The following is a 26,652-nucleotide window of genomic DNA, read 5'->3' on the forward strand; positions in this document are numbered from 1 at the left end:
TGTTGGGGGTTGGACAGCATATAGATTCCATAATTTGAGATGGTGATAATAATAGGACTGGAAACACTGAAAGATAGCCAGGCACCATCTTAAATTAAGCAGCGGGAGTGTTTCCTTTAAGGTAATGTTATTTGCAGAAGATTTTGAAAGAGTCTTAATCCTATAAAATTTTGGTCTTAACTTTTAATTTCCTGGCCTTCCAGGGTATCAGAATTCTCCTTTATGTGGCTGCGAGAGTCCAGAGAGATTGGGTAGGCTCCTGTCCTCGCTGATTGGACTAAATCTGCCTAATTGAATTTAGCTCTGCCCTGTGCTGTTGGCCACATCCCAGCTCAGTCCTTCAACTGGTGGCAATCCCAAGCAATTAACAAGGAACACATATTTAAAGAGCCCCCTTGACTTGTCATCACCACGGATGCCAGTCTCTTTGGATGGTGGGGGGGCTCATCTTCAGTCACAGATTGGCACAAGGCCAATGGCTGGCAATAGAATAAAGAAGAAATATTAATTGGTTGGAGCTAAGAGCAGTAAGAGTAGCTCTCAAGCAGTTTAGATCCTTGATACAGGAGTCTCATATACTGACTTTGACTGATAATGTAACCATCAAGGCTCATATGAACAGGCAAGGTGGAACCAGATCCAGGTCCTTAATGTTGGAGGCAGACTGTCTGGGTCTCTGGGCAGAGAGAAATCTCTTGTCCATTAGGGCTGAACATATATCTGGCATGGACAATGTGCAAGCTGACTGGCTTAGCAGGGCCAGGATCAACCATTCAGAGTGGAGTATTCACCCTCTTCTATTTCAGGAACTGACACAGAGGTTCGGACATATGGTAGTGGATCTATTTGTGTCTCCAGGCAATGCCAAATTACCCAGGTTCTTCACTAGGTTCGTGGTCACGGAGGCAGAAGGGACCAATGCTCTCAGGAGCAGGTGGCCCTAGGGCCTCCTGTATGTATGTTTTCCCACCTCTTCTGCTTCTGCCAGCGGTCATCAGAAATATACTGGAGGAGAGGGTGGATGTCATCCTTCTCACTCCTTATTGGCTCCAATGGACCTGGTTCACAGACCTGGTGAATCTCTCAATCACCAATCCAGACAAGATATGATTGCATCAGGGGCTCTAGTTCATCCAGAGCCTTAGTGGTTTCAACTGACTGCATGGCGATTGAGCGGGGTGCTCTGAGACAGCAGAACATTTCAGAGAGGGTAATCCACATGATTTTAACAGCCAGGAGACCATCCACTAATAGCATGAGGCCACCTGGAAGACCTTTTGTCGGTGTGCCAAAGCTTGACTGCCTCAATAGCCAATATCTGAGAGTTTCTACAGGATGGACTAGACTGAGGCTCTCAGCTAACACCCTTCAGATTCAAGTGGCAGCCCTATCTCCAGTGCTTCACATTCACAGAAAAGGGTTCCTGTCCCTCAATCAGACTATTCACAGATTTCTAAAAGGAGCATCCAATATCAGTGGTCCATAGGTTCCCAACTTGGGATCTCCTTAATGTATTACAAGCGTTAATGAAGGCTCTCCCTTTGAGCCTCTTAGGTGCATTACATATGTTGTCTCTTAAGGTGGCATTCCTAGTGGCCATAACTTCAGCTAGGAGAATTTCTAAAATGGCTGTTCTATCGGTTAGGGAAGATCTTTGTATCTTCCCTCCGGATAGGGTTGTTCTTAGATTAGATCTCACTTTCCTACCCAAAATTAATTCCTGATTCCATAGTGCACAAGACCTTATCTTGCCCAATTTTTGCCCTAATCCCACTCACACCTTGGAACAGACGTGGCATATTCTGGCTGTTCACAGAGCGTTAAAGATCTATATTCATAGAACACAGACTCTTCATTGGACAGAGGCATTTTTTTATGTCCTTTCAACCGGCCACCTTGAGTTCCAAAGTCTCACTGTTGACAGTGACAGATTGGTCCGTTCCTGCATCTCCAGAGCCTATGAAAATAGGTTTCTTCCAATACCTCAAAGGGTGACTGTTCTTTCTATACAAAGCGCTGCTACAACAGCAGCATGGGCCACACAGGCACACATTGAACAAATCTGTAGAGCTGCTATGTGGTCGTCACCCTCACCATTCATCAGACATTACCAGTTGGATGCCTTCGCATCGACTGATGCAGCGTTTGACAGAAGGGTTCTGCAGGGAGTGCATAGACACCAGCAGGGAAAGGACCAGACTTGAGCCCTGCCAGGAACAGTCCAGCCTTGGTATGTCCCAATCTCTCTCGACTCTCACAGACATAGAAAGGAGAATGAACATTTGCTTACTTGAATGTTCCTTCTCTTCTGTGGCATAAAGAGTCCAGGCCCACTCTTATTTGTCTGGTCAAGGGTGTGGGTTGTGGGGAGCAATGATGTGTGTTTTTTTCATTGAATCTACAGAGTCATGTCCAGTCTGTCAAGTGCTTCGCCAAAAGCTGGGGCTGGCCAACAGCGCAGGGCAGGGTGAAATTCAATTAGGCAGACTCAGTCCAATCAGCAAGGACAGGACCCTACCCAATCTCTCTGGACTCTCTATGCCACAAAAGAGAAGGATCATTCAGGTAAGCCAATGTTCATTCTCTAGGACAACTGGAAAAAAAGGAAGGCAAAATATCCAATGTGTCTTCTGATTATCACTCTCAGTTTGAAGATCACTCCCGGGTGCAGCTTCAACTTGCTCTCTCTCTCTCTATATATATATATAGCAGTTGAGGGATATAATATTTTTATTCAGCCTGCTAAACTTTTTGCAAAAATAAGAAGAATCCCCCAACTGTTGTTTTCATGTTTAAGCAAAAATAGAACTTTTGTAAATGTAAACAACTCTCTTCATACTGAATTGTCATTACTGCTATGATGCAAAAAATCCCCTGTAGTCAGCAGAAGGTTATCTGTTTTTGACAACATATAGTTGTTGGCTTTAGTTATGATTTTTTTTAATGTTTACCTGCAGTGATGTTCCTTATTGCAAAAGCAGATAATAGTAATTAGAAGAGAAATACTACCATATCTTAGGTTTGTTTGATGCTGAAGAAGTTTCCATCAGCAGACTCAAGAAGGAAAGAATTTCTTCTTTCCTCAGATCTGTCTTGGGGCAAAAATCTTTTACAATTTCACAATGTTTATGGTAGGAAGGTTTTTAGGAGGCAAAGGGCACTGCTGAAAATCTTTCTGTGCTCTCAGAAGCCTCGTATGGATCAAAGAGAGGAGGAGGTTTGGTTGGTTGTTTTGTTTCTGTTTGTTTTTTCATAAGCAGGCAGGCACCACTGGACATAAACTTTTAAAGCTATTGTAGAAAACTATGCCTTAATTTTACACCAAAATCTATGCTGTCTAAATACACTTCAGCCTAAATGATGGCTTTGAATTTCATCTCATGATAAAACGTTTCAAAACCTCAGTACTGTCAGCCAGCTAAAAAATAGGTATAGAGTAACTGTACTGAGTAACAGTACAGACTTCAAATAATTTCCATATGAGTTTCAACATTTTAAAATTGTAATTACAGGTGTATTGCCTCTGAAAAATTTAAATTTGTTGTTCTAAATATGGCCATAATCTTATATAAGAATTTCCATATTATTTTGTATGCTGAATACCCCAAAGTTCTTCATTAGGAGGTGTGCATAAGTGCACCAACATGTCTACCATCCCTATCCTATTGTTTCTTTTATTTTTCTTATATGTATCCATGTATTCATAACTATGTTTTTACTTATACCTATTATCTTGTAAGCAATTGACAAACCAAATAAAATAAAAAAATTATGTGTTATATATCAAGGCAGAACTGAATTCAGTCATGTTGCATGTCATGGCCAAAATCTACAGCAACCAAATCATTTTGAAGATACAACATAATTTTATTTTCATGCACTCAATAAATCAGCCAAATTGCACTGCCAGCAGCTCCCTGTTCAAAAGCAGAATCAGAGCTTATATAATTTTGGCATATTACATTGCAGTCACAGAAAAAGGTGAACACAGTGTGACACTGGAATATTTTAGATAAACCCATTTATGTAACCTCATTGGTTATCTCTTCTTACTAGATCAGCATATTAGCCATATTATATTTGAGATATGGTCAATGAATAAAAACAATGTTGTTTTCTGGGCCACAGGTTCCTGATTGATGCTTCTCCCTGTCACCATTTATGGTCAATTCAGCTTGCTATAAAGATTGGATGTCCAAATTTTAGTCTTGCCTGGGCCACATTGAGTGAAGAATTGTCTAGGGCCACATATAAAATGTATAATGTAATTAATCTATATAAATAGCAAGCTTTGTTGTTGGTTTTTGTGCAATCTTCATTACTAACTGTCCAGGGCTGCATGTGGCTTGCAGGCCATAGATTGAACATGTCTGCTGTAAATGTTTTCTGATAATGATCCTTTAAACAGTTCATCTTATAGATGTGGCAGTGAATGCAGCTTACATGTATATGGGAGTATATTTTACCATCACAACTGTCATAATTTAAATGTTAAGTTATTTCTATCAAATGGCTTCAATACAACTGTAAAAGCAATTTTCAATTTCTTCTTTGACCTTTTAATTAGACTACAATTCTAGATACACTTATGTAAATACCAATTTTACTAAACTTAGTAAAGCTTAGAAAGCAATGTTAATCCTACCCATCCCATGCTGTTTTTCAATATTTTTAAATGAGTTAGTATAGTCATATTTTAAAAGGATTTGGCAGAGGGTTCATTTTAAAAACTGAAATCTTTCCAAGTGCTGAGTATACAATAGTAACTCTTGCCAGCTTTCCAGGTTATTTGTTATTTTATTTGATAGAGGTGGGAAATTAAGAATACACTTTTTTTCATTTATGAAACAGGATTAATGTCCGAATTCCAAATTTGCTCACATGGTTGGCCTGCCATCTTTTCACATTCCACATCTAGTACAGCCTGAGTGAAAGCAGTGAAGGAAAACATTTGTGTACACACCCATATACAAACGTTTATGATTTTTATATTGATATATAAAGAGGTAAAGCACACATTTTACTTATTTTAATTAATTGTATGCTATCCAGTCAGTGTCAATTTAGTAATCACATAAAAAGATTTTTTTTTCATGATAATCCATTACGAACTTGGTCCTCCCGAGGATTTATCCCTTACCATTGTAACTGAGTCCATTTACTTTTCTTCTAATTGCCATTGTCTTCTCTTTCCTTTTACCTTTCCCAGCATTAATAGTTTTACTTTATAATATTGTTCTTCAAAATGTTATAGTATGCTGAATAGGTACATCCTGTATAGGTAGTTTTCGATTTATAACCACAAATGAGCCTGAAATTCATATTGCTAAGCTAAACATTTGTTTAATGAATTTTGCCCCATTTTATGAACTTTTTTGCTACAGTTGTTAAATGAATCACTGAAATTGTTAAGTTAGTAATATGGTGGTTAAGTGAATCTTGATTCCCCATTGACTTTGCTTTTAATAAGGTAGCCAAAGGTGATCATGTGATTCTGGGAAAATATGACTCAGTTGCTAAGCGTCCACATTTTGATCATGGGGATGCCACAAGGGTCGTAAGTGTGAAAAGAATCATAAGTTACTTTTTCTGTGCCATTGTAACTTTGGACAGTCACTAAATGAACTGTTATAAGTTCAGGACTCTCTGTAATATTTGTGATTCTGAGAATGTTCCGGAACGGAAGAGACTGGAAGAAAGCATGTCAGTTTGGTGAGATGAACTTTTACTTATTATTTCTTGGAGAGAACACCCTGAAAAAATGAAAGTGGACTAAAAGTGAAGAGGAAAGTGGTGGTATTGTTTATCAAAGTGAAAGTTTTGTCCTTTTTTCCCCCTTTTTATTGGAATTTTGAACTTGGCAAAGCTGTTTTCCTTTTTAAGCTGGACTGGTACTTTTTAATCTTTTTATTTCTGTTTGTATTTCCTTCTTCTTTTCTAACAATCCTTTTGAAAATTCTTTTTTGATTAAGACTCTTCTGCTTGATTTAAGATTTCTCTCCCTTTAAAAAAAGGGGGGAGGGGAGAGTCTACTTTTTTTTTTCTTTCTTGTAGTTCCTGGCTGCAGAGTGAAGTGAAAGTGAAAGTGAAGGAAAGTAAGTAGCACTGCCGCCCAGAGGCCTGGATATATTGTTTCTTTTTCCTTTCACTAGTTTGTGTTGCGATCAAGGACTCTGAGCTGTGTATTGGAAAAGATAGAGATGAGCATGGCGGTTTGTTTATTCAGGTGCTCATTTCTGAACAGATAGCTGGAGTCTGGAGTTGAAGCTGAAAGAAAGAAGACTGAAGTGACCTTGAAAAACTCTGAGCTGACTTATCAAAGAGCCTTGGACATTAGGCGGCAGAGGCTTGTTTTATATTAGAATTGCTTTTTACCTTTTGCCTCCCTTTCTATCCCCCCTCCCCCACTAGTGGGGCTCTTTTTTTTCTTTTTAAATGGATTTTAACTTTTTAAACTAGGAACTACAATGTAAACCTTTTATTTTGGTTTTCTTTTTCTTTTTTTTTGACTATCAAGAGGAACACATAGAATATTTTTCTTTTTTCTCTTTTTCTTTTTTCTTTTTTACACCTACCATTGCAAATAACTGGATTAAGGTACACAAGTGCCTGAAGAGCATCTTTTTCCTTTTTTCCTTTGAAGTGACAACTGTTTGCTTTCGTATTTTTTTTCTTTTCCTTTTTCCTCTTTTTTTTTTCTTTTTTCTTTTTTCTCTCTTTTTCTTTACAAATAAGCATTACAAGATGAGTAGAAAGACAACAGCCCCAGCGTCTTCGATACCAACTCCCTCACCATCTGGAGGACAATGATCTATACAGACAATATTACAACAGGAAAAAGAGAAAGAGAAGGAAGTGACATTACAGATGATCATGCAAGGAATTCAGAAAATTGACCAAAACATTGAAAAGACGTTTGAAATTAGAGAACAAGAAGATAAGCAATTTTATATGATATGGGATTTGTTTTATCAATGGTTGGATAAAAAGGCATGGTAATATAGTAGACTAGATAATTTTGTGATAGAAATCTAATAGATTGATATAAAACATGATACAGATATATATAACCACTGGTTGAAAGTATAACATAAATTTTAAGATAAAATGTGGAACATCTCGTATAAAACGATGGAATAAATAGTTTAGTCATGGATGATTAATAACTGATAAATATATAAACTTATGTTAGTTTGACAATGTGAAGACTGATATAAATTGTGAGTAAATTACTACAAAAGTATAGCACAAACGATACATAACCAACTGACACACTGTATTTATATAAAATGGAAGAGGATTTTATGTTTTTGTATGTGTATGTTTGTGTTTAAAAATAAAAAACTTCATTAAAAAAAATTCCGCTACCAGTTCTCCAGAACTGGTCAGAACCTGCTGAATACCACCTCTGATATTATCCTATGTCCCATATGTTATGTTTCTTCCAACCCACAACTTACATCTATCTATTTCTAGGCACAGGGACATCTTTCCAAGCAACCCTCTTTAGCCCACCATTTTATTTTGTAATGGTATATGTGGATATAGATAGTGACTGTTGCAGCTTCTGATTTAATTACTTTTAAATATACAGTATATAAAACAGTTGAAACAAATTAGTAAAGTTTCAAAATCTAACAGGCATAAAGGGAGATATCTACTGACAATGCAAATTTGTGTTCATGGATACTGATTCCTTGTATGATTTATTATTTTTTAAAAGTGCTTTTTCATGTATTTGCCTACTTTTCTGTCCATTGTTCCCTGTCTTTTCTATGAAGTAGAATGGAAAGTGGTGTTGCAGTTGGGATGCTTTTTTGAGAGAGACCTGTCTGAATTTAACTGAATACATTTCCATTTTTTTCCAGCTTCTGTGTACATGAAATGCTGGGTCTTGCTATGAGGAGCCTTGATATGTAAATTAAGATATGCAGATTAATTTGCAAATAAGATTTTTATGTATGAAGAAAAGAGCTATTTTCTTTTGTGAGATTCAAGATTGAAATGGAGCAAACTATTCCTCGACTAGGCACTTTCGGTCATTGATAGTAGTGGCAAATTTCTGGTAATTTGAGATTTGGAATCCATTTTCCACTATGGTACAATTAACAGGAATGGGGCACTTAGAGTCCTGCATGGATTTTGACCTTCAATTCCTAAATGGTATAACGGTGGTATGAGATCATGGAAGTTATAGAACAGTGTTTCTTAATCTCAGTATATTTGAGATTCCCTTTGCTAGCTCGGAATTCTGGGATTTTTAGTCTACATATCTAAAGTCATGAGGTTGAGAAGCGTAGGTATAGAATAACAGAAAGAACAAAGATTTACTGTTCCTGAATAGGAAACTAAGTTAGTTTTTTGTTTGTTTGTTTGTTTGATCATTAAAGAACTGCTTTAATCTATGGCATTATTCACACTTCTTTTAAAGTAAATTTTAATTTAATTAAAATAACTAACAGTTCATACATGTTTTCTTTAAAAAAAACTTAATAATTTTTAGATGCATAATATATATTGAACAAAATTTGGTTATACTCAGATATTCCCTTTGTACAACATGCTAAAATACATTTTTATGTTGTGGTATTTTCTGTTCAGTGCTTTTGTTATTATTGGCTCTGGTTTGTCAAAAGAGATGGGAATGCATTCACATGAATAGAAGTTGCATTTTAATTTAATAAAAAAGGAAGTTTCATTGTGAGAACATTTGAATCTAATAAGGCTACATCACATAATATTCAAACTACTAGTTTTAAACAAGACAATGAAAAAATAATCTTCACACTTTCTTTTCTTATCAGTTATGGAAACATTGAAATCATGTGTTTATTCATGAAGGTTCATGAACTGTGAATAGAGTCAGTTCCTTTTGAAGTTACATTTTCTGAAATTAGAAAAGATAACAGCATTATCAGTGTGTTTTATAGTGCAACCAATTTATTATTCATTTGCTGGGATGAACTTACTGCAGTTCAAATATTAGTTAAGTGATAAATACTTTGGACTTATGAAATAAATTTAGAATTAGACCTAGAGAGGCAAAAATGTCAGGCTATTTTAGGGAAAATGCTCTTTGTTATAAGAGCATATACTGCAAGGTCTTCAGCTGTAAAACTAATAATCTGATAAGACATATGTCCAGAAAAAAAGTTTGATCTTTTTAGTAGAACGTTGGAAAGTTTTCCATGTAAAAAATTAAAGCAAATTTTATGCCTTACTATTTTAGTAAATAGTATTGTGAAAAAAATGTAAAGTATTATGCTTCCAGAGGAATTGCTAAGTTTGCTGAGGAATTGAGAAGGCTTCAGCAAAAATGTATTTCAACAAAATGTAAACAATCAGTATCAAAAAACGTAACCAAAGATGATGCAATAGCTTTTCTCTGGACTTGAGCAAATGCATCAGAGATAAAGATTCAGACTTCAAGATTCATAAGAAATATGAGTATGCAAGGAAAGAAGCAGCAGAAAATATAGTTTTAAGAGAACAAAATGTTTCAAAGAACTTCACTTTAATTAACTCACTACAACTGACTAGAAAATTATGGTTTTAAAGATTAGGTTTTTACCTCAGACTAGCATTAAATATACTTTTTGGAAATCTGCATTGTTCTTGTGTGTTTACTTGGCCTGACAATTGGTAACTGCCTAAAAACAGGAAATTGGGAATAAGAATAAAAGATTAAGCAGTGTAGTGGAGGATATACCTATGAAGCTGTTAAAGAAAGAATTATCTGAATAACAATAGAACTGAGCAGTGAAATGCCTAGTGTTGGCTAACACAATCCAATTATTTAGAAATGTTAAGACAAAAGAGGAATGATAAATAATCTCTTCAAAATGGGTTAAATGAAGGAGTGAAATGGATATTAAAATGGTAAACATTAAATTGGGTGTAAGCATGCATAACATCTCATTTAGGAGATGTTCATTTCTGTGATGGAACAACTATCTCATGGGCCTTAATCCCTTTTTGCTGCCTTTCAGAGAGGTGGTGATGCTGCCAATTCTTGTGTACATTAGTGCTATTATCTTGTTTTATTAGTGCTTCTGGGTTTATAATAATGTAATCTTTTTCATATTTTTTGTAATTTCAATTACTTAGTTATCCTAATGTTCAGTTGAATGTGCTGTGATTGGAGATGTATACCAATGTATACTGAATAAACTTTAGAACAAAGCTGTAAATAAAGTTCTAAAATGGGATTTGAGAGACGAAACTTGTAAATGCTTAAATAAATGAAATTACTAATATCATAGTTTATTCATACAAAGAATGAAATTGGTGTGGGGTGGCAAGCTGATAATATAAATATATAGATAGTACAATGATCTAAGATTTTTGACAAGATGAAAAATAAAGACAGGTTAAATTGGTATGTGTTTAAGATCTCATTGTATCAGAGCCTAAGGATTTAATCCACAATCCAGATTAATTTTCCAGATACTATAGAAATTATACCTGTTCTTTATTGAGTGAGGGTATGGAGGGTACTTTTACAAAATGATTTCTTAACTATTATTGTTTTAAATACCATGATGCTTATTCATAAGCTGATGTTATTTTCAATAGCATTCCAAGTACATATAATATATGTGCATTTTATTCTCATTGTGAACCATGCTTGGAAATTCATTAATGGTATTTTGAGCTGGGAAAGAAAATTGTAAAAAAATTGTAATAAGAAATTAAAGATTTCCTTCTTACTAAACATAGCTTATACATGTACTAAAGTATCTATTATCGGGACTTTATGAAAAAGCAGATTAATTTGATGGATTTTGGAGATAATTTTGTAAAAATGTTGAATGCAATTTATGCCACACAAAAGGCCAATGTATTATTAAACAGAGAAATTATCAAATCATTGGAGATAAGGAAGGGGGTCAGACAGGAATGTCCGCTTTCACCTCTGCTTTTTATAACTATTTTGGAAACTTTGTGGGATAGAATTAGATTAAATAAGGAAATTAAAGGAATTAAAATTAAAAATCAAGAATATAAATTACAAGCCTCCACAGATGATATGGTTTTTGTTACAGAAGATCCAATAGGCTCAGGATCAGCTTTATTAAATGAAATAGACAAATTCAGTAAATTAGCAGGATTAAAAATCAATAAGGAAAAAACCAAAATGCTAGTCAAAAACATAACAAATAGTAAACAAAAAAAATTGGAAGAAAAGACAGGATTACAAATTGTAAATAAAATTAAATATTTAGGAATCTGGTTAACAGCTAGAACATTAAATCTGCGAGAGGACAATTATACCAAATTACTGAAACAGATTGAGAAGGACTTGGAAAATTGGAATAAGATGCAAATTTCATTATTAGGTAGAATAGCAACAATCAAAATGAATACCTAAAATATTATATTTATTTCAAACAATTCCGATATTACTGGACAAAAATTGTTTAAAGATTTAGATAAAATTGTGATGAAATTTATCTGGGCAAAGAAGAAAACAAGGATAAAAAAAAACTTATTTACAAGTTAACAAAAGCAGGGGTGGATTCGGACTACCTGTCTGGGAGACATACTATAGAGCAGTGGCATTAGTGTGGATAAAATATTGGATTGATTTAAGGAATAACAGAATTTTACAATTGGAGGGACATGATTTACAGCTAAGTTGGCATGCATTTCTATGGAACCCGAATAGTAAAAATAATTTATGTTTTACTAGACATGTATTCCGAAAGTCTTGAATTAAAGTTTGGACTGATATAAGAAAGAATCATTATACTAAAATCCCGAGGTGGTTCTCAATAATGGAGGCAATGTTTCATTTAAACACGATGGTCATTAGTAAAAAACTTAAATACCACCAAATATTAGATAGCAAGGGAAGAATTAAAACGAAACAGGAACTAGAATCACAAGAGATAGCTTTTGATAATTGGTCATATTTTCAAATAAAATTGAGATACAATAAAGACGAAAAGGAATATGGAATTGAGGTAAAAGATATAAATTTGGATAAAATACTTTTAAACCCTGAGAAAAGTTCGATTTCCAAATTATATAATTATTTATTAGAATATTAAATGGCCAAGAAAATTGTGAAAGGTCCCATGTTGGCTTGGGAAAAAAACTTTGGTTATATCATTGATCTGGATGACTGGGAAGAAATCTGGCAGAAAAACCTGACACTAACCAAATCAGTAGCACACAAGGAGAATTTATATAAAATGATGTACAAATAGCATCTGGCGCCCTCTAGATTGGCCAAAATATTTCCGACAGCCAATCCTTACTGTTGGAAATGTAAAGGGAACTTTGGTACATACTTTCATTCATGGTGGACTTGTCCTGAGATAAAGAACTATTGGCTAAAAATAAAAACATGGATAGAAGAAATTATAGAGAGTGGGCTGGAGTGGAAACTGGAACTATTTTTGTTGGGAATGATCAAAGGGGACTACTCCGCTAAAGTATGTATCTCACTAGTACAATATTGGAAAAATCCGAATGTACCACCGATAGAGGTTGTTATTCAGAAAATATTTTATGCTTAAAATTAACGGGAAGGAGGATATAGATTATTACCGATATGGGATAAATGGTATAAGTACGTAGACAATAAAAGGGGAAATATATAAATGAACCTAAGATACAAATTATATCCAGTGGTTTATAATATATTAAATACATAAAAACAATTAAAGGTTTTAAACCTTCTTTTCTCTGTTACTACTACTATTATTATTAGCCATTTATAATATTTTTGTGTTGATTAGTTAAAAAACATGAATGTATTCCTAAAAGAAGAGTAGTTATAAGCCAACATGAAAATGAATGGAGTATGTTGTGAATTATTTAGCACTTAGGATGTGATAATGTGTGAATATGTGACTAGCACAAGCCAATAATGATTTTTAGGACTTACCAAATTCAACAACAAATGTAAAAAATTGTGTGTTATTATTGTTTCTGTATTTTTGAAATTATACGTTTTTAAATTTGTAAATAAAATTGTTTTTAAAACTTAAAAAAAAACATAAAGTATCTATTAGTCTGTCTATCTAGTTATCCACAGACACGCACTCATCACATATGCATGACACACTAAGTCAACCTTTCTAGTTTTATTTCATTTGTTAATACAACTGCTGTTTTGCTTTGTTGTTGTTGTTGTTGAAAGAATGCTACTTTGGGTATACTATTTAACTATTCTAAATGATAGTAAACTCTTGGCATCAATAATTAGGTTCTATGGAGATTTAAATTCTAAAAATAGAGTATTGTTGCAACAAAATGACATACAATGAGCAGCGCATAAATTTGAATAGAAGAAGCCCAGTTGTAGTACCAGAATATCAGCTCATTCTTTATTATTTAAATTTCGGTATTTATGTAGTTGTATGCCTAAAGTAAATGGTACACTGAAATGTTTTTCTATGAAGCTTTTGTGCTCATAAACCTTATTCACACTAGTAATTCTATTAACTCCAATAAATATGTGTGCATACAGGCACAGCAGTAGTTCAACTTTGATTATACTTAACGGTACTTTTGGATGTCTATTTTGAAATGCTTCTAATCAGACTTGAAGTTCACATAGAAATAATCTGTGTCACAAGCCTTCTGCATGCTCAAATTGGAGAGAATATTTTAATAGCAATAGCTGGGACACTGCTGAGAACTAGGCAGAGATTAAATACTGCTTCTCTTTTGCTGGTTGCCGTAAAGTGCAAGTATTTCTTCAGTGGATATATTCTAATAATTGGTACATTTGTTGGAAAGTTTATTTGTTTATTCTATTTGTGTGTTTATTTACAGTCCAAGACGAGGTCATCAAATTTAAAAATGCAGCTTACCATTAATACATACTATACATAACAACATGTACAGTACATATATAAAACAAAGAATATCAAATTAACAGTTCATTAAAAGCACTAAATAGTTTCTATAAGTTGAGTCTGCCTTCAAAATACCTGACTTTTGATCATTTAGAAGGTTACCTCTATATCCTCATCATGAGTGGGATTTATCAGATTCAGCTTTATTGTAAAATAGCTAAATACAGTAACCTTTTTGGCCAAAGATAGTTTTGCATTCACAACTCCTGCCCAAAGTATATGTTTGATCCTTGCATTTCATTGTCCATGTCAAGTAAGAACTGAATATATGAATAGCATTTGACTAGTAATTTAATTTAGGTATAGAAAATGACCAGGTCATAAAATTTAAAAAAAACATGAGAATTGGGAAAGTATAATAAACATGGTGGGAGCATGCTTCTTAAAACAGAAAAGTGAATTATGATTTAGTTTTGTTTCTTCCACTTATTTTGTGTATATTTATCCCAAGAGCTAATGCTAATGCTTGGTGTGTGTGTGTGTGTGTGTGTGTGTGTTTGTTTGTTTGTTTATTCCAGGAATACCCTGTGGGAATCTCATTAGATGGGTTTAACTCTATCCATATGAGTGCCAAACTAGAATAAAATACCTACATGAAAAAAACAAAATTTCTTTCTCTTTTCCTAAAAACTTTAAAGATGAAATTAAGTCTTTCATTTTATAAATATTTTCAAATCTGTATGAAAAGATATAGAATTTACAGATCTAAGATGCAATATAAAATGAATGTTTTAAAAAGTCTTTCAGCAGTCTAATGTAAGACAAAATTCCCCCCGTACACATATATTTATTTATTTATAGCTTTTACATATTGCCATATTCCAAATAGAACTCCTGCAGTTTACCCATAAACAATAAAACAGCATGACCTAATTGATAAAAACAATTAAATGACAAATTAAATAAAACCCATGGCACCCAATCCCAGTGGCAGCAATTAGATATTAAATGCTTCATGGAGCAATACTGTTTTTACAATCTTCCTAAATTATATCAAGGTAGGCAGAAATCAATCCCCTAGCAGGAGATTTTGACAAGGGCAGACAACTGCAATGGAGAAATACTTCTTCCAAACATCATCAACTAATAAAGCTGGGTTAGGATGGGGGCAGGTGGCTTAAATACCCCCTTTTAAATTTCTTGGCTTACTAATCAGACCTGCCCAACAACAACAGACCATTCTGTTTCTGTATCCAAGCACATACATTAATAAGTGCACATATCTGTAACACATCTATACAGGTACAAAGATAAAGGAGATGGAATCTACTCCTTTGGAATAAATTCAGAACCCTGGTTCAGAAAGGCAGGTTATTGTCATTGGAGACTTAAATGCATGTTTCAGTATGTAACATCCACATCTGATGGATTTCTTCTCAGACCATCTGGCAATGGAATAAACAGTGACTTCATATCCCTCTAGTTTTTAAAGAATCTTTTTTTTAAAAAAAGGAAATAACCACATGACACTTGTCTCATAGTGTGCAAGTCATTCAAAAGAACATCCATTCCTATTTACCTGGCAGATGAGCACCAATAAATGGCTGCACCTTCATGTGGACATTCATGTTCAGATCTTAATTTCTGGACTGCTTCCTAGTAAGATGTATGGTACATAAAAGAAAATGGATTAATTTGTGCTAATCATAAAATGTTTTGTCATGCACAATCCTTGCAACTGAAAGACTGTCAGATTGGATGTAGTTATGTTTTCAGTGGCAAAAAAAGTCTATTTGAGATTTGCAACAGCAAAACGATTTTGGCTGCTGCAATAAAAGAATGTTTATTGGTGCTTGTTCAAACCTTTGCACTCTTAGCAGCTGTTTCATTTCTCCATGCCAAAAATGCCCCCTTGAAAAGATGTGAATCATTTCTCTTTTTAAAAGAGAAAAATACTGTTTGAAAATTGGTCAGAAATGTTGTCCTCTGATGCTTGATTATTACTTTAAATAGATTTTAATTAATGGTGGGTTTTGAACATGTCCTTTTTAAAAAAAAATCATCTGTACTAACATTGAAACACAGGTCCCATATTGCTTCATTCTGATAAGAGAATTTACTTACTGTGGCATTTAAAACATACAATCATGCTTAAATTTTAATGTAGACTATTTCAGAAGTTAATTGAGTTGCATTGAGGAGTAAAATCTAACTCAAATAGGTCTCCTTTCCAATTACCATTTTCTATTTTATTTATGCAAGTTAACAGGCAAGACAGGAAGGAGTGCAATCAACATTTAATCTAAGTGTTTCACTGAACCATGACAGATATCACTCTGAAGATCACCAACAAATGAAGTATTTAGATAAATTTAAAATTACAGTTCATTATGAGAATCATTGATTATTTCAGAGAATACATACAAAATATATGCCTTCTTTACTTCAGTAGTGCTCACTATTTTTGTAGAACTATTAAATACTTAATTTTGTTCTCTAGAAGTAAATATAACAGATTTTTGATTATGATACCTTGGAAAATTATTGCACTCTTATTACATTCAGTGAGATCAAGAGCCAAGACTAAAGGTAATTATAAGCTGAAAAGAGGTATGGTTCACAAGCTTAGAGCTTTCTATATTCACAGATTTTAATGAGTCTTTTCTATTCTGCAACATGGAAAATGATTGGAACAATTGTTTTTTTTCCTACAAATTATAAACATTCATCTGCAAAGTATGGTATGTTTGTTTGATCTTGAATTTTCAACTGTCAAAATGTACTACAAAGAAGAATCAGATGCAAATTGAAAGGCCAGTGGTAATTTCAGGCAAGCCTTTTGTCTATAATTATTAAAACAATCTTTGGAGGTTATGTAATGTAACCATATAATCATGTTATGACTCCCCTTCAAAATTCAAACGAACAAAACAGAAAGCAGCCGTTTCACAGTTAAATCAAACAGAAAGAAGTCTTACAAGATAACGGCTGGCAGAAATCTCAATCCACAGCATAAATCTTTACTGTCCGGCAAACCAGTCCTGGCAATAAATCTCAAGTCTCAGAGCTTCTTGCTGTAACATCCTCACTCAATAAGTCACTTTGTTCCTGGCAAATTGTACCAGCCCAGCTGTGTCCTTTTATACTCATTGAGGCAACGTGCTAATTTACTGACTCACCCTCCTCCTTCGTTCCAGCTGATTTTGCCTTCTCAACCGTCTTCTGTTCCTTACATTTAACCACAAATTTTCCAAGTTCTCATCTCCACTAGAAGACTCTCTCAAAACTTCCCTGTCAGCCATTCCCAGCTGTTGATCAGATAAGGAACCAGAGGAGGTCAAAGGTCCTGACAATTCTAATACATCAGGTCTGTCTTCCTTTGTCACGTCCATCTCCTCATCCTGGTTACCAGTCCAATCACTGAGCCATGCCGGCTCATATTTTTCTGCCATGTCCTCCTCACTTGAACTCATATCAGTCACAGGAGCTGAATCCAAGCCCGGAGCCACAACATAATCATATGCTGTAAGCAATGTCTTTCTACAGCTGTCAAGTATGCCAACTTTAAGGTCACAAAAATTTGGGTTCAGTAGGGTTTATCTTTCAGTGGATTCAAATATCAAAATATAAAATGCAGAAGTACAAAGAAAAATGAAAATAAGGGGGAAATAAGGGAGGAAAACCCAGAGGTATTTTTTTCAAAAGGCAACTGCACTTGCTTTGTTTTTTCTTGAAGATGTTTCATTGCTCATCCAAGAAGCTCCTTCAGTTGTCTACATTTCTGCTTCTTCATTTTTTTATTACTTTGTCTATTTTCTGGACCCTACAGTTCTTGCTTCATCTGGCTCATCTGGTGAGAATTGTCCAGTATGGTTGAACTTCTGACATAGCTCTCATTCTTCTCAGAGCACACAAGTAAAGATAGAAACTCTTGGGGGAATCATTATTTTGGTTCATTGCACAGTCAACCAGATGTTCAGACTTTAGACATTTTTGTCTACCTATCCTTTCCAAAGACCTGGAGATACGTATATATGGATGTTTGATGATGTTACAGATATTGTCACAGGATGTAACCTGTTCCGAGTTTTGCAATTGACTGATGGTGAGTTTGTCAGTGCCAATGGTATTTAAGTGGTGCTTCAGTTGTTTTGGGATTGAATGTAAGGCATCTATTACAGTTGGTATTACCTTTGCTTGTTTTTGCTACAGTTGTTCAGTTGTTTTTATTTGCAAGTCTTTGTATTCTTTTTAATCTTTTCTTTCTCTTCTCTTCTGCTATCTCCAGGTTTTTCCACGTCCACTAATCAGACATTTGTGTTTCTTATGAACAGTTGTTAAGTCTGGACTGTTATGTGACAGAGGTCTTCTGCTTGAATTCTAAAATCCCAGAGCAATTTAGCTTCTTCATTTTTTAGGCTGAGACTGGATTTGCATTTTTATTCTATCAAGTCCTTCCCAAGGACATGGGATAGGCAGATGTTATTGTTTAATGGTGTTAAAGATATGCAGGATATTCTTTAAGGCAGAACTTGATTGTTCCTGCAAATCATCAAGATCAAAGTAGTCCTCCCAACAGCTAAGTTTCCCCTGGTATTTTGTTTTCCTTGCAAAAAAAGAGCCATAGGAACTAGTGACGAATTGCTAGGAAGAAAAGTCCATGACTGAGTTGAAAACCAGCATTCTGTGGTTACTCCAATGGGAACAGCTTTTGATTTCCATGCACCATTGACCTCTCATGAGGATTTTCTGTAGGAACAAATAATTTATCTTGATTTAAAACACATCTTTATTTTATTTTTCTGCTTTTTCTCTCACCCCAAAGCAACTCAGATAGACTTAGGAGAGCTTTTGGTGACTTCCACATCAGAATAGCTTAAAAAAAGTACTGATGCTGTGATGTGTCCTGATTTGGTTCTGCTTTTGCTTGGAAAGAGAGAGGAAATAGACTTAAAATTTTAAAAGCTATCATTTCTGCTTTGCCCCCATATCAGTAAGTTGGTTATTTATATGTAACTTTTACCCATAAGACACCCCTTAGTTGCTGCAGTAAAGGATATAGACTAATCAGCTTTCCATAGGGAACTTAATTTCATTTAAGCTTCATTAAATTCTATCCCTCAGGTGACTTTCAAAGTATCTTAAAATTTGATAGGATTGTAATGAGCCTGGTATTTATAGGGAGGTGAGGATTTTCCATAAAAAAAGGCAATGTGTACACCAACATCCAGTGTGGAGGAGGTAATGTTTAAATGAAATTGCCAGAACTGCTACTAGATAAGGAAACTGCTATAAATTATGACTTTTGGGGCTGTACAGTATGATTTGCTATCACCAGCAATTTCTAAGCTCCTTGATCATCCTTGTAAATAATAATTGAAGAGCTGGTTTCGCAGACTTTCATCAATTTATCTGTGCTACTTCCCTATCCATTTTCTTCCTGCTCTCTACTGTTAGGCAGTTCCGGGAACCTGCTAATGGTCAACTGGAATAGCTGCATTTTCTATAAAGGAGGAGCACTGTGTCAGTGAGAGGCTTTTTTTAAGAGAGGGTGGTGTATAACTGAGTAATGTTGCACATTTGCCATTTTTCTATGCACAAACTTAGAGCGAAAAGGTTGGTGATGGAAAATGGCTTCCAATACATTGCCTGTAATAGTACCTGAAATCAGAATGCAGTCACAGGAAAATGAACTTTGTGTATCAACATCTGGGGCACTGCTAGCCTGTGCAAAGATGTTTGAACTAGAAGACCATATCCTGAGGTCTTTTCTTCTCAAAGTATTATGCTGCATTTCCTGCCTTCTAACTTGCTGGGTGAAAGTGTTCATTTTCTGGTGGCAGGGCTGTTTAGAAGCAGTATGATCTGGCTCATGAATTTTAATCTGGTTTCAAAGATTTTGATTTTACGACAGATTGTTATGAAATCTTGCGATAAAGACTAATATAATGAATTAGTAATGAGAAAACATTTAGCAAACCAGAACCATGTTATAATATGTGGAAGATATGAATTTCCCAGAGTGGGGCAGAGTGGACCAATAGCTGCTACTTAGTACCAAACCCAAGAAGCATAGAGAGGGGGAATCCGGTTAAGGGAAAATCCAGAAAATACACTATATTTAACTTTATATAAGAAAAAAAGTACAATTTCATATAGTGAAGGCAATCAGGTGCTTAAAAGGGCTTTGGTCTGTCATAAATGGCACCTGTCATGGAGAGTGCCATTTGAGTATCTTGGTGTCTTCTAATGAGTACAAAGTAGGGACCTTGAGAAGGAAGAGAAGAAAAGCCAGGTGCTAGTACTGTCATATTTAAAGAAATGCTCCAACAATTACCAGTAGTTTCATCTGATTGAAGATATCTCTCTCTCCCTTTCTCTCTCTCTCCCTCTCTCCCTCCTTCCTTCCTTCCCTCTCTCTCTCTCTCTCTCACACACACACACACACACACACTCACAGAGAGAGAGAGAGAGATGAATGACTTGGATTAAGAGATAGAAAGAATGGTTATAATTTTTAAAGTAGTACACAATTAGATAGGATAATTAATACTATATAAAAGAGGAGTCAAATTCACAACAGTTTGATAATTATAAAAGTGAGATGAAAATAACAGAAATTTTCATTTAGAAAACAAGTCCAAACTACAAGTACAGATTGGAGGATATCTGGCTTGGAAATAATATTTGTGAAAAGCGTTAAGGAATAGTAAGCAACTGATTCAAAATAAATGTGAGCCAGTGGTATGATATATCTGCAAAAAAGGCAAGTCACGAAGTGTAATTTTTAAAATATGAGAAGAGATCATTGTCTTTGATCAGGCATCACATCAAGGGCTGTGTTTGTTCTGGACATCATACTCAAAAGATTGAGAAAATATGAGGTATATTGAGAAAAAAAAGCCACAAGAATGCTCTGGGGATTAGAAAGTAAATCCTATGGAAGAAAAAAAAAATCTGAAGGAGCTGATATATTTAGCCATGAGTAAAACAAGCGAAGTGGGACATGACCCTACTCTTCAAATATATTAAAGTTGCTCAATAGAAAATCAAGATTTGTTCTTTCTCATCCCAGAGTATACAATATGGAGTGAACAATTAGAACTGCAGAAAGAATCTGATGCTTTAATTATTCATTAATTTATTTTTTTCCCTTTTTAAAATAAATTACTCAAGGCAGTGACCATACCTAATACTCCTTTCTCATTCTGTTTTCCCTAAACCAGCAATGAGCCCTGAGGGGGGTTGGGCTGAGAGACATTGACCAGCAGCTGCATTTGCCCATCATGTATTCTGAGTATTATCTGCATGTTGGACTGCAGATTCTTTTTGTTGTTCCTACAAATCATGGTTGACTCTACCTGGCTTAATCCCTGCAGTTTTCTTGGCAATATTTCAGAAGTGGTTTGCTACTGCATTGTTCTTAGGGCTGAGAAAGACAGACTGGTCCAAAGACAACCAGCTGACTTTCATGCCCAAGACAAAAGTAGGAACTATAATATTAGGAACAAGAAAAAATTCTTTCCAACAATAAGAACAGTTCAGATATTGAAGCAGAAAGTTGGTAGATGCTCCTTCACTGAATATGTTCCAGTATTTGTCCAGGATAACTTGATTCAGATCCTTGCCTCAAGTGGAACCTTGTATTTTGATAAGTTAAATTTTGTAAGACTACAGTATTCTTCTTTTTTTATTAATATGTTTATCTCCCAAGGGAAAAAATAACAAATGATCTTCTAAGATTCTTTTCTCCAATCTGTGTGTGTGAAACAGCCCGAGGGTGGGGGAGATTTTGGAGTGGAGATTTGAATGACAAAGTGCATTATATCAGCCTGAATTATAATATGGAAGTTGAAATTGGTGATTGGGTATAGAATTATAGAATAGAATACTTGACTGCAGTGCCTGTGAGAGGATTTTAGGAGTCCTAGTAGACAACCACTTAAGTATGAGCCAGCAGTGTGCTGCAGCTATCAAAAAAGCCAATGCAGTCCTAGATTGCATCAATAGAAGCACAGTATCAAGATCACATGAAGTACTGCTTTGTATTGCTTTGGTAAGACCACACTTAGAATACCCTATACAGATTTAGTTGCCACAATATAGAAAATATAGTGAGACTCTAGAAAGAGTGCAAAGAAGAGTAACAAGGATGATTAGGAGCCCAGACGCTAAAACATATGATGAAAGGTACAGGAACTGGGTATGTCTAGTCTTAACAAAGAGAAGGGGCTGGGATAATGTTATAGAAGTTTTCTAATATTTGAGGAGCTGTCACAAAGAAGAGGGTGTCAATGTATTCTCCAAGGCACCTGAGACCAAGGCAAGAAGTAACAGATAGAAACTTAATGTTTAACCTCCAGAAATTATGGTTGCTCCATCACTTGAGTTTTTTAAAAAGAGAACAAACAGCCATTTAGGAGCTGTGGTGGTGCGCTGATTAGAATGGAATATTGCAAGCTACTTCTGCTGATTGCTAACTGCTGGCAGTTTGAGTCTCACTGACTCAAGGTTGACTAAGCCTTCCATCCTTCCTAGGTCTGTAAAATGAGGACCCAGACTGTTGGGGGCAATAGGATGACTCTGTAAACTGCTTAGGGCTGTACATAAATCTAAGTGTTATTGTTATCTGGAATGATATAGGGTCTCCTACTTGAACAAAGATTGGACTGTAGAAGACTTTGAGGGTCCCTTCCAACTTTGTTATTCTGTTAATCATGTTCATTGTACTTTAAAAGTTTCAGAAAACAAAGTGTGTGGGCAGGGAACTCTAGCCACCTGTTTTCTTCTTTAGCACAAATAGAAATGTAAAGGCACATGTGGACATCAAGTGAGAAAAATCTAAGCATTTTGGCCTGTTGAATGTTGCCTATTATTTAAAAGCTGTTTAATGCATGCATTTTGTTCTATTTAGTACTATCATTGTAATTAAATCATGGGCAAAACATTGATAGGCTGTCAAGGCTTTTAATAAAGCAATTAGTTTCCTGGATCAGAGAAAATTTTCATCCTGCATAGTGTTCTGCTACCATTAGTAGCTTGTGAGAATGCACTAATAGACTTGCAAATGTGGGTAAAGCTTGCTTTTCTCCTTGCATTTTGGGTTCTTGGATTTTAAGCAGAAAGGTTCAGGACACAATTTTGCAGCGTGGTGTTTATCTTCTCTATATACTACTGTGTTCTTTTGTAATATGTTTTTCTAGACTATACAAATGCACTCTTTAAATAACTAAATAAATATGCAAATGCATGCATATGTACATACTCCTACTGTTCTATTAGAATGACTGATCTATTATTCATTCTTTCTTCCTTCACTTTTTTTCAGAGTTATATACATGGAAGCAGTCAGGCACAGTTTGTTGCAGAGTCCCATATTATTCTCCTTCTGAGTATCCTTTAGATGTTGATGACAGAAGCTAGCAAGACTTGGTCAGAATCCAGAGTTAAATGGAATTATACTATGGTATCGGTCATTGAAATATTTAACAGGTATCAAATTCACTATGCATTGAATGTACATTTAACTTAGTACCCTTTATTTTTGCTGCTTTATTCCTATAGAAAGTCAAGCTTGGTTTAGTTTACTGTTACTACATAACTTTTCCCTTTTTTCAGTTCTAATGCTGTACTGGGGATTGTAGCCTTTACAACTCTGAGAATTAGCTCATAATGGCAGAGTCTTCAATTAAGTGATATGAATAACTTTGATTTTAGTTGGTAAGATCTGTCAGTACCAACTAAAAACAGATTCACATCCTGTACATAATGTTAAAATGTGGAAGTAGATCTCAAAACACATATCACTTACACACACAGAAACACACACACACACACACACACACACACACACACACGAATGATCTTGCAGTCAGGTGCCTAACCCCATGCACTATATATATATATATATTTATATATTATATATATATTATATTATATTATATTACTTTGTCTTCTCCTAGTTTTGTGATCGTGTTCATATTCAACATTAGTAATATAAATTTCAGAAATTAAGAATTGTTATAACTTTGTATATTTGTCTTTCTATATATGTGCACATGTATGTTGAGTTTATTTATTTTATTTTTACATTAATGAATTAATGTTTTCCACCCTGACAAGCTGGAAATACCCCATAATGAAGAGAATGGCCATTATTGAAATGAACCTGATCATCCTAAACAGTTTTCTGCAAGAGTTCCAGCTTTTTGGGGACCAAAGGCCACAACTGATCTTCAGATAGAGAGGGTGGGGATTGCATTACAGACAAGGGTAGAACCGGAAAAAACTACAAGTATTTAATTTAATAGTAAAAATGTAATTTAATATATTGAATTATTATATGTTTTGATTGATCCATGTTTTGTCCTTTAAATTTAGCCCACAACTTTAGGGAAGATCTGGCAGGCCATAGTTTTTTTAATTAGGGGCCACAATTTATTATTAATGTTAATAATTGTATGCTGAGGATTGTATTCCAGGCAAAGGACAATCGGAAAAATAGGATCAAATTTAAATAAATAATATAAAAGAATGCAAATGACCAGCTGTCTGCAAGGAGTATAAATCCTTCCATTCTCCACCATCCAGTCAGAGCTGAAGAAGCTTCTTGGATGAGAAGTGAAATGTCTTCAAAGAAAAAACCAAAAAGTCCAGTTGCCTCTTGAAAAAAATCTTTGGGCCAACCATGACCTGGATGATTCAGGATCTCCATTGACATCAACTTTAAAATTCCATATATCTAGAAATCAATTTACTGAGGCTCTTTTCTTTCTGAACTTGGCGCTTCAAACCCATAGCTGTCTAGTTCAACGGTCGCCAACTGGTGGGCCATGAGAAAATTTTGGTGGGCTGCAGAGAAATCTCACCACCAGAGCACCCCCCAAAGCAATTAATCCTGGCTGCTCAGGAACACAAGGCTGCACCGCCCACATGGCCCACAGGAACCCTCCCCGCCCACTCACTCCTTACCCGGCAAACTTTCCTGCTAAATTTCTATTTTTCCTTTTTCCGACCATCAGGTGTTCTGCTGTGAAGGAGATTTAGATTAGCTAGGAATCAGGAAATGGTTGGATTTCTTGCTTTCTAGATAGTCTTTAGATCTTCGGCTCTGCTTTTAAGTACTACCGAACCTTCCTTAGGACTGAAGGTTTGCTTGCAAGCAAATTCAGTGCAGACTCACGGCAAGCAAATTTGAGAGACTGAGCTAACTGATGGCAGATAGATAGATCACTGAATAATTCTGTGAGTAACTCAATCTGCCTGCTTTGCCTGATTTTGGATAAAAGTTGTTCTTTTTTATAAAAAAAAAATTCAATATTTACATACATGGTGTGTTGTGAGTTAATTTTATGAGTTTGCTTGCAAGCAAATTTTATGTGACAGACTGAGCTAGCCAGGCAGATAGATAGATTTCTGAATGAATCTGTGATTCTGTGACCAACTCAATTTGCCTGCCTGCTTTGCCTGATTTTGGGTAAAAGTTGCTCTTTTTTATAAAAAAATCAATATTTATATCAATATTTATAATATTTACATAGAAGCCATGCCCAACCAGTCATATGACCACTAAGCCACACCCACAAATTAGGCCATGCCCACAGAACCAGTTAGTGGTCCCTGGGATCTAAAATTATGAGTTTGGTGGTCCCTGAGGTCCAAAAGGTTGGCAACCCCTGGTCTAGCTTATGCTTATTCAATAATTTTGAATAAGTATGCTTGGTTTGACTCAACCAGAGTCAAAACATTTGGCTTGACAGTTTATAGTCTTTACACAATCCTATTTATAGTCAGACAGACAACATATCCTTCTCCTCCCTTTGTAAGGCAACTAAGAAAACCATTTTAATAAAAGCTGAATTGGTACTTTTTTTATTAACAGCCTTGATAACTTTAGGGCAAAATGATGAAGTAATAGAAGAATCAGAGGCTTGCTTATTTATTTATTATCTAGCAGAGAGGATCCAGGCAATAGATAAGCACAAGCTGGGCCTTCTTCGGGTACTAGGAAACAGGTTTCAGTTCTACCCATAGACAGATTTTTATTAATGAATTGATTTAAGCTTAAAGCTCAATTTAACCTTTTGTTTATTACAGTTTGAAATAAATGTTAATCGTGTTTACATGGAAAAGGAATTTGTATTTTGATATGTTTATGTATGTGCGTATATATACACACACACACACATTCACACATATATACAATACACATACACACACACACAAACACAGATACAACCAGGTTTTTGAGGAGATGGATAGCTTTCCATAATGAGAAGGAAGATATTAGAAGAAAATAACTTTTCCTCTGTGCAACATCATATCTTTCCTGACTGGAACTAAATATGAGAAAAGCTGACTTTGAAGTGAGTTTTTAAGGAGAATGTTGTCTGGTATAAATAGAGTATGCTTCTGACACTTGTTTATGTTACGTTCCTGTTAAGAGCCAGCAGATTGGATGACCACACAACTATATCCAAAAGTAGCTGGCCACTCAACCACTATAGCACCACCAACAGAGGCTGTGAAAAATATAACACTATTCTATGTAAAAAAAAAATCTCAGAAACAACCAACAGACTATTCAGTGGTGGGATTCAATTTTTTTTACTACCGGTTCTGTGGGCGTGGCTTGGTGGGCGTGGCAGGGGAACGATACTGTAAAATCTCCAGTCAGAGGTGGTATTTGCCAGTTCTCCGAACTACTCAAAATTTCCGCTACTGATTCTCCAGAACTAGTCAGAACCTGCTGAATACTACTTCTGAAACTATTGCAATCACAGGGCATCACTACAGGACACAACCTAACTAAACTCCTCCAAATGAAAGCTCTGTAAGGAAG

At 35.1% G+C, this 26,652-nt stretch overlaps 1 protein-coding gene across 7 annotated transcripts in view; it reads left to right on the plus strand.

Annotated features, from left to right (window-relative positions):
- Positions 1–26,652, plus strand: part of TUSC3 (tumor suppressor candidate 3) — a 127,054-nt gene that overhangs the window by 75,948 nt on the left and 24,454 nt on the right. For 6 of the 7 annotated variants that reach the window (XM_087936263.1, XM_026697953.2, XM_087936259.1 and 3 more), the window contains exon 7: positions 23,140–23,203. In XM_087936263.1, coding sequence (XP_087792389.1) covers positions 23,140–23,203 — 64 coding nt within the window. Of the gene's footprint in view, positions 1–23,139; positions 23,304–26,652 lie in introns of all 7 variants that reach the window. The other variant, XR_015744136.1, reaches the window with a different exon arrangement.

Source organism: Pseudonaja textilis, chromosome 6 (assembly GCF_049901715.1).
Source record: "Pseudonaja textilis isolate UNSWEBS1 chromosome 6, rPseTex1.2, whole genome shotgun sequence".
NCBI lineage: Eukaryota > Metazoa > Chordata > Lepidosauria > Squamata > Elapidae > Pseudonaja > Pseudonaja textilis.